This window comes from Tupaia chinensis, unplaced genomic scaffold, assembly GCF_000334495.1.
Source record: "Tupaia chinensis unplaced genomic scaffold, TupChi_1.0 Scaffold141517_1, whole genome shotgun sequence".
Taxonomy (NCBI): domain Eukaryota; kingdom Metazoa; phylum Chordata; class Mammalia; order Scandentia; family Tupaiidae; genus Tupaia; species Tupaia belangeri.
Window position 1 is genome coordinate 1,891,127 of NW_006201378.1, and position 19,093 is coordinate 1,910,219.

Consider the following 19,093-nt stretch of genomic DNA (forward strand, 5'->3'; position numbering starts at 1 on the left):
TAGCAAAAATCTCTCTAAAAAGGGGAAAAAAAGAGATGAGCATGGAGATAGCACCACAGCCACAGGGCAGGCTCCCACTCACTCCCTGCAGATGGAATGAAAATTCAGATCGAAGAATGGCCTGAGGAGCATGTGCAGAAGGGACAGACTCTCCCACTTTGGATGGCTGATGGACAGGGAGCAGACAAGAATACTGTACCGGGGGTGGGGGTGGGTGGGGGGTGTGTGACACATGTGCATGGCCAGCTCAGTCCTGATGGACTCTGTCCCGCCCAGCAGCATGGTACTGAAAATCAGTGTGGGAGGTGGGTAATGCTCATCCAACAGCCAGCTGCAATTGCTCCCCTGGCAAAGCTGTCCGTAAAAAGCCTTCCAAACTGAATTTATTTTATGGTTAAGCTGCTGCTCTTAGCCACTTCCCAACCTTTGGACAGTTGACTCAACATCCAGGAAAGCTGAGCTCAGCGCAGTTAGCTCTGGGAGCTCCCCCTGAAACGGTCTCCTGGTCGCACGGTTGGTGCCAAGCAGTAACACACACAGGCGACGAGAGGCAGGGATCTGCAGGCAGCACCCGGGGATTCCACGGGCAGTGACTTGGCTTTCCAGGCCACAGGTAAGCCGAGCTTCTTCCCAAGGGCCTCATGTCAAGTCAGAGAAAGGGCCGGGGCTGAAATAAAGTCCACTGGCTCCAAAGATGATTCTTCCCGCCACACAGCTCTGCCCCGAAGAACCACTCGAATGACGTCAAACGTCCAAGTGTCTACACACTTGATGACGACGAGCCATGCTGACTGGCAGCTGCACACTTCATGGCGTGACTGCTTCCCTGCAGGGTGTACAGTCTGCAAAGCACCAACTCCCTCCTAACTACACCGCATGTACTTTCTCACAGGTCGCCCCCGCAGAAGGAAACTTCTTTCTCAGGCTCCTCCTTTCTGGAAATAAGATCCACTCAGCTGAGTGTTTGCCCAAACACAGGCCCTCTGATATGGAAAGGTCAGAATAAGATGACCGTGGAAAGGAAAGGACCTTTTCATTGACATTTCCACACAAATAAAAATTATGATTCTATATTGGAAAGGCTGATCTGGTGCTCCTGTCCTGCACAGAACACCTCATATCCTAGGGGAATTCCAATGGTGTTTCCTGGGCGAGGGTAACACAGTAACAGATTTTAGTGAGAGGAACAATTCAGCCAAGGGGCCTTGACTAGGTCCATTCTGAATGTGACAACCTCGCTTTTGCAGAAGGAAGGACAGACCTGTACTTGCGGCTGCCCCCTTAGCACCTGTACGTACAGCAGATGACTGCAGGAGCCTGGAGGGGATGCCTGACCCTGGGGCCTCAGCCAGGACCTTGGTATTTGTGCACCCCCCTTCAAATCTAGAAACCCCAAACGGCTGGTGTTTGAATGACATAACAAGAGTCACATGTAATGATAATGATGCACAGCCATTATCAACTCTCCTCACTAAGTGGAGGTGAAAGCAGACTCTAAACCAACATTGTCATGGAGCTTTGACCGGGGAGGTCGGAGAGTAAGTGAGGTGCCCACATGGTTGCCAGAGGTCCCCCGGCATGGCCGTAGGGACCTGGGGCTATTTCTTACACTATCCTTGGGTGTCCCACCCCTGTACCTTAACACCTGCAACTGGTGTCCCAAGGATCTTCTGACCTTCCCCGGTGACTTCCCACTGCACTCACTGGACATCTGCCAGGTCATCCCTCTCAAGGAGGAAGTGGCAGAGGGAGAGAGCGAGTCCTGCTCAGTCATTCCCCCACCCTCTGCCCCCAGACTCCTCGGTTCCCACAATGAAGAAGGCCAGGCACAGACTCAGACCTCAAAGAGCTGGAGATTATGGGTTAGTGGATGGCATTAGAACACATGTAAACACCACCATAATTTAGAGTAAGTAATGAATACCAGAAAAAATGCACACAGCTTGGGAGCATGTGGTGGGAGGAGCCAGATTAGGATGATGCTCACAGAAGTCCTCCTGATATGAGGAGGCAAGACCTTCAGGACCAGATGTTATTTCAAAATTGTCCACACAATCAATTCTGGCACCTTCCCTTAATCGTGTGCTCCTGACACAGAAGAAAATGAACTTGGGGTTCACCTCCCAACTCTGTAAGCAAAGGTCTACAGTTCTGGGGGGTGGAAGTCAGGGACAGGTTTCCTGCACCCGTTCATTATGACTGTGCACAGAGAAGACGGGGTGCCATACCTCCTTCATCCACAGACACGGTGCGGATGATGACAGGGCTGGAGTAGGCTGGCAGCAGGAGGGGCAGATTGGAGGGGACCGCGTAGCCGCAGGGCACAGGCACTGAGTACCCACTGGGCACGTGGAGACCTCCACCTTCCTCCTCAGGGTTTGGGTCTGGAGTCGGGGGCTGGTCTTCCTGGAATGGCGTGATGTCGATGACGGAATACGGGTTTACTTTCAACGGGACCACGAGTTTAGTAGGTTCCACCACTGCAGTGGCTTCCGTTCCACTTCCATTTTCATCTCCTGGAGAAGACAAAGTAACCTTGTCAGCAAACACACTGTGAAGGGCAGGGTAGACATTCTGCCCAGGAGAGAAGGCAAGGAGGCAGGGGTGAGCCCCCACTATCGACTCTGAGCCCAAAGCGAGGGCATTCCACATCCTCACAAGTGGCGCCTGGGGGACAGTGGGCCTAGAGCGTGGCACCTTGGAGCATGGCACCTGTTCATAGTGGTTCCTATGAAAAGGTGAGGTGGCCACAACCTCTGGGTAAGAGACACAGCCTGGTCTCTCCCAGGACAGCTAATCCAATGAAATAAGTTAGAAGCTACCAGAAGTAGAGGAATAAACTGAAAGGTTTTGGCTGTGAACAAAAGGCCCCATAATGGTGGTCCAACTGTACTTTGGTCTGGGGTTCTGGGAAGTCTGTCTAGCAAGTGAATAAAAGCACTTAAACCTACCTCCTGGCTTTGAAATATAAACCTTTACAGTTTAATCACCTCGCATGGCATTATGTTTTTATGGAATATAGCAATATAGTGAGCCTTTTTTTTTTTTTTAAGCAAAAGCAATACCATTTCTCTGCAAAATACAAATAGAAAGGTGGGGGACCAACAGTTGGTGTAATGGCTATGTCGCTGGACTCCCATGTAGTCGACCGTGGCTCAAGTCCCGGACCCGGTGGCTTAAACTCACACCTGGCACATGTGCGCGCATGCCCAACATCCTGAGAGGAGAATGGGGGAGAGGGAATGCAGTGTGGCCATCCCCAGTGGGGGTGATTTACTCACTCTCTTTCTGGCAAGTGCACACGCCCTATAGCATAAACCTCTCCAGAAAAAAGAAAGGTGGAATGACAAGATTAAAAACTCCAAGAAACAGTACAAAGCAAAGAAATCCAGTCAAAATTGCATCCAGACATTGTAGTCACATAGAAAAACTGTAAATCTTTCACTCCTGAAATCGTCTTCTTCCTACAGCCTTCCAGTTGGGCAGGAGGACAACAGAGAGGCTGAGCAGACCACCTGGCCAGCGGGCTCACCAGCAGTGGGGGCGGCTTCCCTTGCTTCAGCGCTGCTGGCCTCCAGGGTGGAGGGGGCTTGTCGATCTGCTTCTGGAATGTCATCTCCACTGTCAAAGTCAAACTGTTCCCCCTCTTCCTCTTCGTTATTATTAGTGTCGTATTTTACTTCATTTTCTGCAGCTTAAAATAACACAAACGATAATGTGAACATATATTACTAGCACAACAATCTGTACATCCTCATAGGACACAGACCAGAAACAGACCAAGACACACACACACACACACACACACACACACACACACACACACACATCCGGAAGCACTGACTACTTTCCGGAGAGAGACAGAGAGAGGGGAAACTGTAAAATCACTCTCCGGGGGATGGCCGTACTGCAATCCCTTCTCCCCTCGGGATTTGGGCACACACGCATGCACATGTGCCTGGCGTGATTTCCAAGCCTCTGGGTCTGGACCTTGAGCAATGCAGTATGTCATATGGGCATCAGTGCCTTAGCCTCCACGCCACCTGCTGCCCCCTGTCGTTAGTCTTTTACTGGAAGAAATAGATATATAAATTTGGGGTCAGAGCTCCCAACTCTCTTTTCAGAGGATTCACTACTTGAAGTTGGAAAAGAAAATGAAAGGGAAAACAAAAACAAAAACAAAACAAAACAAACAAAAAAAAATCACTTTTCACCTATTGAACATAAATATGACAGACTTACAACACCAAGTGGAAAACCTTCGATCTTAATAATGTGTAAACCGTAAGAAGGAACGTTTCATTCAGAAATCGGTATTTGTTCAGTGTCACAGTCAGGTCTGCCCCACTGCTCATCGTGACACGGTACACGTCACCCTCGCAGGGAGCGCTACCGCTGGGTGTTCCTTCACCTCGGGAATGAGCAGGCTTTCCAAGACGGCTCCTTTCTGGGGGAAGTGGGGGAGCAAAGCTTCGCTGATAGAACACATTTCATATCACAAACAAGTTTCTCATGCAGATTTTATTTTATTCATGATAGAGCATGTGAGAGAGAGAGAGAGAGAGAGAGAGAGAGATGCCTCATCATCAGGGTCTCCTCTTGCCACAATCCCCGACCCTCAGCCCTTCAGCTTGTCAGGATCTTGGGCACGTCAGGCACCCTGCACCTTTCAGGTCTACCAGGCTATGGGTCTGACCCTGGGCATGTGACTTCAACATGGTGCTGGCTGCGTCACCGAGGTTAGGCCTCGTGCAGACTTTTAAAGCGGGGGGAAGGTCAACCACATGCATTTTTCAAGGACCAACAGGGTATTTTCTATAACCTCAAATCTCAAGGGTCATTTTCTTCACAAAGTTTTTTCAGGAAAAATAGAATACATACCCTAGAAATAAATTGTTCTACTGAAATAACGCTTTAATCGCATCAAAATCCTCTAGATGGACCCGGGTTTTGTGTATGTTACCCATAGAAATACTGAACCAATTCTGTCTGTAAGCATTTTGTTTTTAAAAGCCTAATTTTGGGATCAGCAGTTAGCGTAATGGCTATGTCACTGGATTCCCACGTAGCTGACTGCCGTTCGCGTCCCAGACCCGGTGGCTTTAAACTCATGCTGGGCGCGTGTGCGTGCATGCCCAAGATCCGGAGAAAAGAATGGAGGAGAAGGGACTGTGGCGTGGCCATCCCCCATGGAGGGTGATTTCTCGCTTTCTATCTCTCTGTCTCTGTCTGTCTGGTGAGCACACGCACCCTATAGCAAAAACCTCTCCAAAAAAAACAAAGCCTAATTTCCACCCCATGTTTCTAATGATAATTTTACAATGCGTAATCATGAAAAACACAAAGTACATATGATAACTGCTGCTGTCACCTAGAGACCCACCCCATAGAGTCACTATAATGAAAATTTGTAATAAACAATAGGCAAAAATGCCCACTTCTTAAATAAACAGGCAGAAATGCCCACTTCTATCTTTTATGGCCGAAGACAAAAAGGGGAAAAAAAGGAAAAACTATGAGGGAGGGCATGGTGGTGGGAAGAAACCACATCATGTAATTGATGAGTTGTGCTCCAGCCCGTAGGCCCTACGCTATCGTTTGGTTCACTCCTTCCATGCAACTGACTAAAGGACCTTGGTCGTTGGCTGGTCCAAGCCCACCCTCCCAGGCCCATCTCAAAGGCCAGCTGGGACACACCTGAGTCACCGCCTCCTCCTCCTCTGAACCACCTGGCACTGTCTGTGCATCTCCCGGGAGCTCTCCATCTTCCTCTCCATGTCGTCTTGTCTACAAATAGGCTAATGTGCCTCTTAGAGGGGCTGCCCACAGGACAGGGTCCTGTACCCTCAAACGCTCTGCTCACAAACGGTGTGGACACGGCAATGCCAGTGTTAGGCCCCAGGAGATAAAATGCCTATCCACGGCAATGCCAGTGTTAGGCCCCAGGAGATAAAATGCCTATCCCTGAGCCAAGTCATGGTGCTGGGTGACAAGGACACGGTGCACAAGTGTGCTGGGCTATGGCAGCCCGAGCTGTGTGCACCACTCACAGGGGAGGACGAGCACTTAATGCCTCAACCTGGCAGCAGAGAGATAAGACTCTTTCCTAAATCAAAATGCATCTCATTATATCATTTTTTCTGCACACCGAATGGGTTTGCTGGTGTCCAATGCTCCAGACGAATCACAGAAAATCTGTTTTCTTCAGGAGACACTCAGGATGAAAATGGACATGGCTCTAAGAAGGCAGCACCAGGCTGAGTCTCATTCCTGCAGGCTCCCAGGGAGCGATAGGGAGCTCTCTTTTAGAACAGAGGGGGACTGGACCTGTCATGACATCCATAGTGACTCTGCAGTGAATTAGTAGGTGACAAACACAGAAAAGGAGAAATGGGCAAATGACCTCCACACACAAATGATGACCTTGTGGTTCGCAGAGCCAAGGAGCTCATGCTGCTCGGGTGACCCGCCTGTCCCCATAGCCAAGGTGTATCTAGGGCACGACTGTTTGGCCTGGGAGAGGGCATGGCGGTGCTGCACACAGAAAGCTCCAGCCCTGAACTGCACACACCCAGGTGTCATCTGTTACCCAAGCGCAGTTTCTACCTGCACCGGCTTCTCCGTGGTTCCATCCTGATAAGTCAAAAATCAGGAAGTTGTAGGTGCCTTTTGCTTTAAAGGGGCTTATAGGAACAATATAGATTCAAAGGGAAGGAATGATCACACCACAGTTCCTTCTCCATCTCCCCCTCCTTTTGGGATATCGAGCATGCACACACATGTACCCAGTGTGTTTCTCAAGCCACTGGATCTGGGACTCAAGCTGCAGAGCTGGCCATGTGGGTTCTGGTTGCTTTTTTCACCAGGTTACGGAGCTGGCCCTAGAGATGATTTTTATTAAAGCTGTTTATATGTAGGCGTCAGAAGATGCAGTAGTGCTTAAGGCACTGGACTTCCAAGTGGCTGATCACGATTTGAGTCCTAGACCTGGTGGCTTGAAAATCATGCCAGGTATGTGGGCGTGCCCAAAATCTCGAGAGGAAAATGGAGAAGGGACTGCAGTGGCCATTCCCCCCTGGGGGGGCGGGTGTGATTTCTCATTTTCCCTCTCACTGTTTCTGTCTCTCTCTGGCAAGTGCATGTGCCCTATGGGAATTTTTTTTTTTTAAGTTTTTAAAAAAGTGTGTGTATATATATATATATATATACACACATATATATATACATACATATATATATATACACACGTGTGTGTATATATATATACACATATATGTATATACATACATACATATATATATATATATATGTAAAGAGAGAGAGAGAGAGATTTAGTTAGTTGCTGGGAAAGTCATGATGCAGTTTCGCATAGAAAAACGTAAAAAATAAATATGACTTTCCTGACAACTGTATATATATGCACACACACATATGTATATATGTGAAAATAATATATATCTATATATGATATACAAAAACCATTTATGATGTCTGGTTCAAACAGGATCTGAAAAACTGAAGGAATGATGAAATAGAAATTATGGAAACTAAGCCCATGGTCTCTTCCACAGAGGAAGAATGTAATGCTCTTTAATGCCTTCAGGAAGGAAGGCAGTCCTCAAAGAGCAGGTCTGTGCCGGAAACAGCCCCGAATAAAATACTGGCGTCCTTGCTCAGTCCCCTCCCTCACACCCAGCTTCCTGAGCTGCGACAGGGTGATTACACCAACCTCCACAGATGTGGGAGCTACCAGAGAGAGCGCCTGTCCCCGTAGGAAGAGCATGACAAGCCCTTGGGGACAAGGACTACGTCTGTTCGCAACTGCAAACACGGCACTTGGTGTGAAATCGGCACAGGGTGGCCGTGGGATGTACACTTGCTGCGTGAATGTCGTAGTAAAGCATGAGGGATGGAAGAGTGGGTTTCAAATCCACTTGTTTTTCCCTAGGGACATTTTAAGTAGAATCCCAATGAACAAAGTGGAATAAAGCATTAAAGAAATTCCTCTGAAAGTCTAAATCTTAATTAAATTCTGCATGTTTGAAGACCCTCTGACGGACCTCAGGGCTTGGACTTCTCAATAACGTGGGTTGTCAGCATTAGAAATTGTGAGAGATACTTCTCTATCTCCCTTAAACAATTCTGTGAGAATATTTCCACTGCAGTAGACCTTAAGGAAAGATATATGTGTGTGTATTTATTTATATGCATACATATGTGTATATATGTATACGTGCATACACATACACATATACACACATCAAATATGTTCATATATGTGTATATACATATATGTGTGTATATGTATATCATAATATTGTGTTAGAATTTAGTTCTAATAAGAACAAGTTCCTTTTACATACTTATATCTGCATCAAGAACTCAATACAGCCTTCCAGCCCACTGAAAAGCCAGGTAGAAAGTAGCGTACAATCCATCAAATGACCAGAAACCACTGCAGAGGCACAAGAAATACAGGAAATCAAGAGAACATCTCTCCCCAAAGGGGAAAAATTAGTCCTTCATCATCTACAGATAGTACAATGGAACTCTTGAAAATGTCAGATAAAGATTTTAGGATATTCATAGGGACAAACCTAACAGAGATACAAGAGAAGAGACAACAAACTCCAAAAGATACAGGAGAAAAGAAACAAGTTCTAGAAGGTGAGAAAGTTCTTCCACTATCTGACAGAGGAAATACACACCATAAAAAAGAATCAAACAGAACTATTAGAGATGAAGGCTGTATTACAGGAAATCAAAACCTCCCTTGAAAGTACTAAAAGCAGATTAGATCATGCAGAAGACTGAATTTCAGATATAGAAGATAGAACTTCTAAACTAGAAAAATTCACCAAAACTCTGAGAAAATAATCCCAAAAATGAGAACAATATAAGGGTAATATTAGATACCATCAGACATCCAAACATCTGGATAAGCGGTATCCCAGAAGGTGAAGAAATTAATCAAGGCATTGATAATCTATACCAAGAAATCCTGGAAGAAAACTTTTCAAACCTAGAGAGGCATTCAAATATCCAGACCCAAGATATACAAAGGACCCCCACAAAGAATCAACCCAAGATCTTCTTCAAGGTACATCATGGCCAGATTGACCAAAACCATAGACTGAGATAAGATACTAAAACTGGCAAGAGAATAATGTCAAGTTACTTTCAAAGGATATCCCATCAGGCTAACATTGGACCTCTCATTGGAAACAATGCAAACAAGGAAAGAATGGAAAAATATATTCAAAGTGTTAAGTGAAAAACAATTTCAACCAAAAATACTGTATCTGGCAAGATTATCCTTCATGTGGAAAGGAAAGATAAAAACATTCTCAGATAAGGGAACCAGCAGTTAGCGTAATGGCTGTGTCTCTGGACTCCCACGTAGTTGACCGCGGTTCGCATCCCGGACCCGGTGGCTTAAAACTCACGCCGGGCGCGTGTGCGTGCGTGCCCAAGATCCTGAGAGGAACCTTATCAGCTCTTTGAGAAATTCTGAAGGGAGTATTATACCAGGAAAACTAAAGACAGACAAAGAGAACAAAAAATGACCAAGAGAAAGACCAGCTTAATGGTAGGGACAACTTCTGAAATATCAATAATAATGTTGACTATTAACGGAAAGGTCAGACCACAGTAACACTGCAAATTCAACAAAAGAGTTTATACGAGACTGAACTGGTGAAATAGAAATCTATGACTTTTTTCTTAAACATTACTGATTTTCTTCTATGCTTTATCTTCCAGATTTAAGGATTTTTGTTTTGAGTTCTTAGGTTCAGCAATTTGCTAAAGAATTTTTTAAATTGAAGCATAAACTTTTCTCCCTTCCTGACCCCTGTGCAATTGGAAAATATTTGTGGGCATTCTTATTTTGTGGCAGAATGGTTATTTGCATAAGTTCAATAATGCAATAGTATCTGTTGTCTTGTGTCAGAAATTGAATTCTTATGGGGCTTTGTGCAAATAACAGACTGAATTGAGATTAACCTATTTTTTTTTCCAAATAAGTTAATGTATACATCTCTTTAGTAAAAGAGGGAATGGAGAGAGAGGGAATAAAACTGTTTCAGAAGAAAATTACAGTTGTCACTAGAGTCTAGGTTTGTCCATACTTTTTTTTTTTTTGGAGGGGTTTTCACTAGAGGGCGCATGCGCTCGCCAGACAGACAGAGAGAGACATAGAGACAGAAAGCAAGAAATCACCCCCCAGGGGGGATGGTCACGCCACAATCCCTTCTCCTCCATTCTCCTCTCAGGATGTTGGGCACGCACGCACACGCGCCCGGCGTGAGTTTTAAGCCACCGGGTCCGGGACGCGAACCACGGTCGACTACGTGGGAGTCCAGCGACATAGCCATTACGCTAACTGCTGGTTCCCGGTTTGTCCATACTTTAAGATCATTTGTGAATCAATAAAATGTGAGCAAAAATAGTTTAGTATGGAAGGGAGGGGAAAGGGGAAGGAAAAAACAGGTAAAAGTAAGCTTAACTGACAAAAAATGAGAAGCTATTTGCTGATAATAATGTATACAGTAATATCCTTGTCTTGACTGACATGCATGGTTTTTGTGTTGGAAAAGAAATGTATATTACAAAGACATGTGATAAAATGTAAATTAAAATAATTGTTTTTAAAAAAAGAACTCAGTATGGAAAGCTGTTCCCAATGGTGGCTGCCTGACACATCCCCCAGTGCTGCAACAGAGCCACTGGCTGTGCCCACGATGTCCAGGGCCCAGGGCAACACTGGCTGGAGCTGGCTGCTCTTCCTGATGGGCCCTAATGGGAGCCTCAGTAAGACCATGGTGCTGCAGGCCACTGTTCCCACAGCAGCGTAGGGACGCAGAGCTGTCAAAGGGCTGGTGTTTGCTGAGCACTTGTGCCATCCTAGACTCTGTTCTGGGTCTTTGGGGGCCACAGAAATCTTGGCCTCATCAAACCTACCGAGGTTCCACTATGGAAGGTCGGCTGGTGAGGAGCAATGTTAAGTGGTTTTTGAAAAGTTTCACATTGGGGGCCCTCAGTTTAGCTCTGATGCCAGTCGTGATGGGTTGAATAGTTTGTTCCCCAGTTCTATGGATGGAAATGTTTATTAGGATTTTAGATCATTCAAAGCAGAAAAGGGTGGGAGGGGAGGAGAGGGGGAAACAAAAGGAGGAGAAGGCAGGGGAGGAAAGACACAAGGGAAGGGAGAAATCCCCACTTTTCCCTAGCTGATTCCAGCCGCCCACAGCTTCTGGCAAACATGTGGACCAAAAGCCCACAGCCCACAAAACTGACCCAGAGTCCTGGGAATCAGGGCTGCTGGCTCTGGTCCCAGCATCTCCTAGTGGGAGAGAACTGACCGCAAGGCTTCGAGACAAAGAGTAAGGGGAGGAGAGAGGGCAGGCAAGCCATGCCTGGGTCACCTTCCCTCCTGAGTAGACAATCCCCTCTGACTACTCCAAATCCATTAACAGCTTTTAAAGACACACAATGGATTAACATGTTCAAAAAATAAAAAATTCATAATATTAAGTTCAGAGATAAAAGCTAAACGTTTTTACTGGGACTTTTCAAAATATATTTGATTATAATATGAAAGCTTAATTCAAGATATGATTTTCTCTTATTTCAATGAAGGCTATTTGTTTCTCTCTCTTTTTTTAATTGGTTAAAAAAAAAAAAAGAAGCATTTTAAAAGGCACCAGGCTGCAAACAGCTTCACCAACAAGAGGCTATTCATCCGCACCAGCCACTCTCGGCCTCACAGTGGCTCAGGATGACACTGTGGTCCGCAGCTGCATGCACTGAAGGAGTCCCCGGAACAATGCATGCGCCCCCGTGCTGGCCCACTGTTCTCCAGAGAATGCGTGGCATTTGATTCTCTCCGAGCTCACCAGAGTTACCAAGCACTTGGTAACCGGTTTTTCGTGAATTGACATGAATATACCAATAGTCCTCTTTCTTTCTTTTAAACATAATTTACATTGAGATTTTACTACTAATTATAGAAGGGCATTAGCTGGTAGTGAGTTAAAAATAATAAAACTGTTGAATTTTGTGCTCAGCAATGTCCTGAGCATCTTCTAATGTGATTTAAAGAAAAAGAAAAAACGCTGGAGCACCTTCCAAATTGCCTTAAGTGCTTACAGGCCAGCCTTAATTCTTTTTTCTTTTCTTTTTTTTTTTTTTTTGAGACAGTTTTTTTGCTATAGGCTTCATGCGTGAACCAGAGAGACAGAAAGCAAGAAATCACCACCCCCTCCACCCCAGGGGGGATGGCCACTGCAGTACCTTCTCTTCTACTCTCCTCTCAGCATTTTGGGCACGCATGCATATGTGCCCAGCATGATTTTTTAAGCCATCGGGTCCAGAACTTGAACCGCGGTCGACTACATGGGAATCTAGCGATGTAACCACTGTGCCACCTGCTGGTCCCTACAGGCCAGCTTTAATTCTAAGTAGCTTACTTATAGCTATTAAGTCCACACAAAAACTTATGAAGAGAGGTGTTTCTAAAGGGATGGAAACGGAAGCCTGGAGTGACATGTAAGGTGCCTGAGGTCATCAGTTCACATGGCAGGGCCAATATTAGAACCTGACATCTGAAGCCTTCTCAAATACCACCTGACTTTGTGACAGTTTGACTTTTGCCTTGAGAGTTTCTACAAAAGGCACAAGTACCTGATAAAAAGTAATAAATGAACATGAAATAAAGAATTATCTGGCCCAGACACTGTGGCTAAGTGGCAACACCAGTGCCTTGCAATGCCAGAAGCCATCTGTTGACACGGTTCCAGTCCTAGGTTGGCCTGGAAAACATGCCAGGTTCGTGCGTAGGCGACCAGGATCCTGAGATCTAAAGGGCTAGGGAAAGGGGACTGCAGGAAGACAGGACTCTGGAGAGGGAGCTACTTTCTCTCTCCATGCCTGCACACATGCATTCTATTATATACTTTTTAAGAAAAAGAAAAAGAACTAACCCATTCTATCATGTAACAATGCAGTCGACAGTCTGCTGCACAGTAACTGAAAATGAGTTATGGAAACTTTGTAGCAACATAGAAAACACTTAGAAAATATTTTAAAGCAAGATATAAAAATGTGCACACAACAACACAACAAAATGTACACCTGATAACTGCAATATATAGAAGAGAAATATGAGGGAGAAAAACAAAAATGATGATCCAAAATATAAGTGATAATTGTGTCAAAAGTGCAAATAAGAAGAATATGACAAAGGCACATGAGCCCTAGAGCAAAAATCTAAAGAAAATAATAATAATAATAAATAAAGAATATGACAAAGGGTACAAGACAATCCAGTGGGAAAGAAAGTCTCTTCAGCAATGTGATTGAAGAACTAGATATCCAGCTGCAGAAAATCAAACTAGACCCCCCATCTCTATTAACAAAAGTCAATTCAAAATGGATCAAAGGTTGTAACATAAAGCCTTAAACTATAAAAATACTGGTAGAAAATACTAGGGAGACACTTGAAGATATTGGAGTAAACAAAGATTTTTTTAAACAAGTCCCCTAAGGCACAGGCAATAATCCCCAAAATAGATAACTGGGACTATATCAGGCTAAAAAACTTCTGCACAGCAAAGGAAACAATAATTAGAGTGAAGAGACAAGCCTCAGAATGGGAGAGAATATTTGCAAAAACTATGCTTCAGATAAAAGACTGATACCCAGAATATACAGCAAACTCAGGCAGCTTTAAACGACATAAAACAAACGATCCAATTAAAAAGTGGGCAAACGAGTTAAACAGCTTTCCAAGGAAGACATACATATGGACAAAAAAAAAAAAAAAAAAAAAAAACATAAGAAAAAATGTTCTACATTTCCTATCATAAGGAAAATGCAAATCAAAGCCATAATAAAGTACAATTTAACCCCAATCAGAATAGCTATAATAAAAAAATAAATAAACAAGTGGCTGGGAGGTTGTCCTGAAAGGGGAACTCTTCAACAATAGCTGATAGGAATGTAAATTAGTACAGCCACTATGGAGAACAATATGGAGGTTCTTCAAAGACTTACAAATAGAACTCCCATACAACCCAGTAATTCTATTTCTGGGTAATTACCCCAAAGATAGGAAAACACTCCATTGGAAAGACACTTGCACATCCATGATTACTGCATCATTATTCATTGTTGTAAAGACATGAAATCAACCTAAGTGCAAAGAATGGATGACTAGGTTGAAAAAATGTGGCACATGTACACGACAGAATACTCAGCCATAGAAAAACAATGAGATCCTGTCATCTGATACAAAGTGGATGAATACAGATTTAATGCTAAGCAAAGCAAGCTAGACTATGAAAAGACAGACTTTGTATGTCCCCGCTCCGTACATACCAAATGTCTGTACTTTATGGAAGAAACTGAAAGAACGGAAAATATAATAGTAGAAACAGCAAGTACAGATACCAAAGACTATATAAGCGGAGGTGGACAGTTGGGGGTAAGAGGGAGGACTCAGGGGGAAAAAAAAGAACATTTAACAGACACAGAATGTAAAGTTATTGTGTACTGTAATATCCTTGACTTGCTTGACACGCAATGAATTTATGTTTTGAGAACCCATATCGTATGCTGTAAAAACATACAATGATTAAATGTAAATAAAATAAAATGAAAATAAAAAGAAGATAGAATATGGGGAAATTCCTGCCTCCTCATTATGTTCAAGGGCATTTATAAGTTGACAGCTTCATTGATAAATGGGTGAAACTATAATTAAAACATTAAAGCATTGTCAAAACAGTACCAAGCCATTATCTCCACTTTTTTTTTAAAAGAGAGATTTTCACAATAGGGCAACATGCACTTTCTGGAGACACAGAGAAAGACAGAGAGAAAGAGAGAAATCACCCCCCCAGGGGGATGCCCATACCACAATCCTTCTCCTCCATTCTCCTCTCAGGATTTTGAGCAAGCATGCACACATGCCTGGCCTGAGTTTTAAACCACCAGGTCTGGGACTCAAATCAAGGTCAACTACATGGGAGTCCAGTAACATTAACTATTAGGTCATCTGATGGTCCCCACTGTTTCCACTTTTAAATAGTCACAAGAGTCAATCAGCTAGAAAGTCATGCTAAGTACCATTTTAGGTAATATTGTCACAATTTTAGAGCTACAGCATTATCATTTTTTCAGTATTCCACTGAATTTTTATTTTACTTTTTACATTTATTCACTGTGTCATTACAGCATACCAAAATGAATTTTCCCATGATAAATACACTGCATATCGGTTCAAATACATTACCATGTATGTCGTAAACAACATATTTCTTTCCATTTGAGTTCCACAGATGTTTTGCTTCTTTCTTTTTGTCCCTTGATTCCTTCCCTTTCACACTCTGCCATTTTCCACTCTCCTCCCCCACTGCCTCCAGTATCATCATTGCTCTCTGTGATTTCAAACCTTCAATCATTCAGTTTCTGCCATAGTGGACAAAGAGTGGAACATATACACTACAGAATACTTCTCAGGCAGAAAAAAAACACAATGAGATCCTGGCATTTGATAGAAAGTGGCCAAATATGGAAGATTTACTGCTAAGCAAAGCAAGTCAGACTATGAAAGAGAGGCACTGAATGTCCCCACTCAATATATACAGCATTATCATTTTTAAATCATGGTCTTCCATGCTCTGGGCTGTCAGTCAGAAAGAAGCCATGTGCCCAGAGATGGAACCATGTTCTCTGCACTGCCAAGACAGCACACACTAGCCTTCTCAGCATCTCTAAACCAGCCAGGATCTTGCTGCAGATTCCCCAGAAGAAACTTTTTGGGTGCAATATTAACAGACACGTAGACTCTGAACCTACAGACTAATGCAGACCTTTGCAGCTTAGTTACCCTCATGGTTCCTGCCCTCCTGTCCTCCTGCCTCCTGAGTCTGAGTGGACGTTGGACTTGTATGCTAGAGTGTGGCCCAGCTGACACTGTGAGAACCCACACCACGTTCGCAAGGCTGATGGGGAGTTCGCAGATGGCTTATCATGGAAGTGTTGGTTAATGTCCTCCTCCTCCTCCAGTGGCTTGCACATGAACAACACCCCCGGCACGGTCTTATAGCAGTGACGTCACACTGGTGAGGTGACAATAGAAAACTGCGGCCCCTCCCTTCATGGGGTCTTTCCTTATTGAACTGTTGGACAAATAAGGTCCGTGACCATGCCTGAGCTGCCAACGGAGGAAGGAAGCAGAAAACGAAACTGCCCTGAGGTCGGCCCCAGGCTCCTGGACAAGCTGTGTGGTTTGGTGGTGGGATACTGATGTTAGGCTAGCTTTTATTATCATTATCATGAAGCCTGAAAGTACCCTTTAAAATAGGAAGTTCTCCATTCTTTCACAGCCTCCCCCTCTGATTCAATTTCTGATTGATGTTTTGGATGTCATAGTCAAAAATCACGTTAACGCCGTTGCACTGCCACTGTTACCAGTACTGAGAGGCGGGGTTTTTCAGAGGTGATCAGGTCGTGAGAGCACTGCCCTCGCTAGCAGACTGAGGCTATTCCTTGAGAGTTTGTTATATTAGGAGGAGCTTGGCCTGACCTCCTCTGTCCTGCGCGCTCACTTGCCGTCTGCCATGTTATGATGCAGTAAGAAGGCCCTCCCCAGCTGCCCTCCCCAGCAGAGGCTGGCACCATGCCCTTGGACTTGCCGGCCTCCAGAACTGTAAGAAATACATTCCTTCTCTTCAGAAATCAGTGAGTCTGTGGTATTGTGCCATAGCAACCAAAGACAGACTGAGAACAAGGTCAAAGTGAACCTCAGTGTGAGTTAGTATGCTGACAACATGTTAAACTCAGGCATTACAGGCAGCACCTGTGGAATGCAAGAGGCTCACCCAGCACACTCCCACGCTGGGGCAGTAGGAGGTGGTGCTGGGGGTAAGAACACAGGGGGAGACTCAAAGCTCAGGTCTCCTCAGTATCAACAACAGAACCTCATTATCCACCCTGAAAAGCTCTCACCCACCCTACTTTCCAGCCACCAGCCATTTACCGATCACGAACTTGTTGAGTCCTTGGTAACAGGCTAAAGGCACCACAATACACTAGGGTCACCTCTACTGAAGTAAACGCTATTACCTTCAGGTGTGGGAGGAGGCAGCTCTCGCTGGTCCATGCTTCAGCTTTTAAAGCCTCCTTAGCTTTGACAAGGAAATAGGAGCCCTGCAAGAATGAGAAACATTGCTTGTCATGTTCCAGGTGGGTCAATGTTCATGCAACCTGCACAGGGCTCTCTGTGAGGAACTGGATACAAAGGAAAAGCTTCACTGTTATTAATAGCTACAACTAAAGAACTTAACATCTATTAGTCACAAAACTTCTGCATCTCCCTTGAAATAACATTCAAGAGCAAAACACAGCAAAGAGTTCTTAGCAAGGGCTGACTTCACCTTGAACTGTAGCAGGAGTTGATTCTGCAACTTGGGGAGGAATCAACACATAGATTGAATTATTTTTTCTTACTCTCCTTTCAACTAAAACTTTAACAGTGTTGAATAAAGACCTGCTCAACATTTCAAGATGAGGAACAGAGTGGACCATTTTCTCAACTCCTTTTGAGTAAGCATGAAACTAATCTCAGATCTAGGCTGCATCTCTACAGGTCTGTTGTGTGTGTGTGTGTGTGTGTGTGTGTGTGTTTCTACACATTTTGTTTTCTTACATATTATGACAAGAAGACTGAGGCTGAGAGTAAGTGAGATACCAGTGAAGCCACAGAAGTCCCATTCCCTGTTCTCAAAGAGACCATCCTGTTAACTAAGCTACATTTGGCTTCTACTGAAGCCACCAGACCCTTGCCTGGCATCCACCAGAAGGCCCAGGTGAAAAGTAAACCATGCTCAGGGACCTTTCCTGGCTGCCTCTGTTCCAGTGCCATGAACCAGGCCCTCCAGCGATGAGGAAAGGCACAAAGTGGATGACAATGGCCCGTGAGCCACCCGGAGCCCGGCACCTCCTCCACTCCTCAGCCTGCCCATGCCCCAGCTGACCACTGGGCTCATGTGCTCTTTAAGGACGAGATGGGAAAAGCCAGCCAGGAGCTCCTGGAGGGCAAGTCCTCTACTGTCCACAGCACACCTGGGATGCCAGCTGGCCAGCAAGTGTTTTTAACCTCATCAACAGAATGGATTGCTTGTCCTGGCACTTTCAGAGGAAAGCAAACAAAGAGTGCTCTCTAATTAAGATGACCTGGTAACTCATGTGTTGAGTCCTTCCCTTGGCCGGGACTCAGAGGGCTCTTGCCTGCCAGCTGTGGGTCACCTGGCTTTCCATTGCTTTCTCTGTCCAGAGGACTCAGCCCTCTTCCGTTCCTCTCAGTCTCGTCAGTACGAAGAGCTGCTCAGACGCCTAGGCCAGAGGCTGGTGTCCCCTCCCTTGATCACCTGACCCTCCTCGCTCAGTATCCAGAAGTCTCAGTCCCTAAGTTTATTATTATTATTATTAGCTTTTTCTTTAGAGGTTTTTTGCGATAGGGCACGTGCAGTCGCCAGACAGAGAGAGACAGAGAGATAGAAAATGAGAAATCACCCCCCAGAGGGGATGGCCACACCGCAATTCCTTCTCCTCCATTCTCCTCTCGGTATCTTGGGCACACACACACATGCGCCCGGCGTGAGTTTTAAGCCACCAGGTCCGGGACGCGAACCACGGTCGACTACGTGGGAATCCAGTGACAAAGCCATTACGCTAACTGCTGGTCCCAAACCAATAATTCTTAAAAGAAAAAAAGAAAAGGGCAAAAAGCCAGGATTGGCCCCATAGTGCAGAGGTGAAGTGCTGTGCTTTGGGAGCCAGGTCCCACGTGGCTGGCTGTGGTCTGACTCCCGGCCCTGGTAGCTTGAGAAACAGGCTGGGTACATGTACAAAGCACAGCATACCCCAAATCCTGACAGGATAGAGGAAAAAGGACTTTTGGCTTAACCACACTCCAGTCGGGGGAGTGCCTTCCCTCTCTCTTTCTCTGGAGAGTTCACGTCTTTTAGCAATTAAAAAAAAAAAAAAGGCAAAAAACTGGGGGCATCCTTCTCCCCTAGCTGCAAGG

General features: G+C 45.0%; 1 protein-coding gene across 13 annotated transcripts in view; it reads right to left on the reverse strand.

The window, feature by feature from the left end:
* ARHGEF10 (Rho guanine nucleotide exchange factor 10) overlaps positions 1 to 19,093 on the reverse strand; it is a 147,363-nt gene that overhangs the window by 106,891 nt on the left and 21,379 nt on the right. For 10 of the 13 annotated variants that reach the window (XM_027766222.1, XM_027766218.1, XM_027766214.1 and 7 more), the window contains exons 2-4: positions 17,131 to 17,214; positions 3,533 to 3,694; positions 2,229 to 2,516 (exon numbers count right to left, since the gene is read on the reverse strand). In XM_027766222.1, the coding sequence (XP_027622023.1) occupies positions 2,229 to 2,516; positions 3,533 to 3,694; positions 17,131 to 17,167 (487 nt within the window). In that variant the 5' untranslated portion in view covers positions 17,168 to 17,214. Of the gene's footprint in view, positions 1 to 2,228; positions 2,517 to 3,532; positions 3,695 to 15,295; positions 15,357 to 15,892; positions 15,957 to 17,130; positions 17,215 to 19,093 lie in introns of those variants that run through there. The other 3 variants (XM_027766216.1, XM_027766223.1, XM_027766224.1) reach the window with 3 other exon arrangements.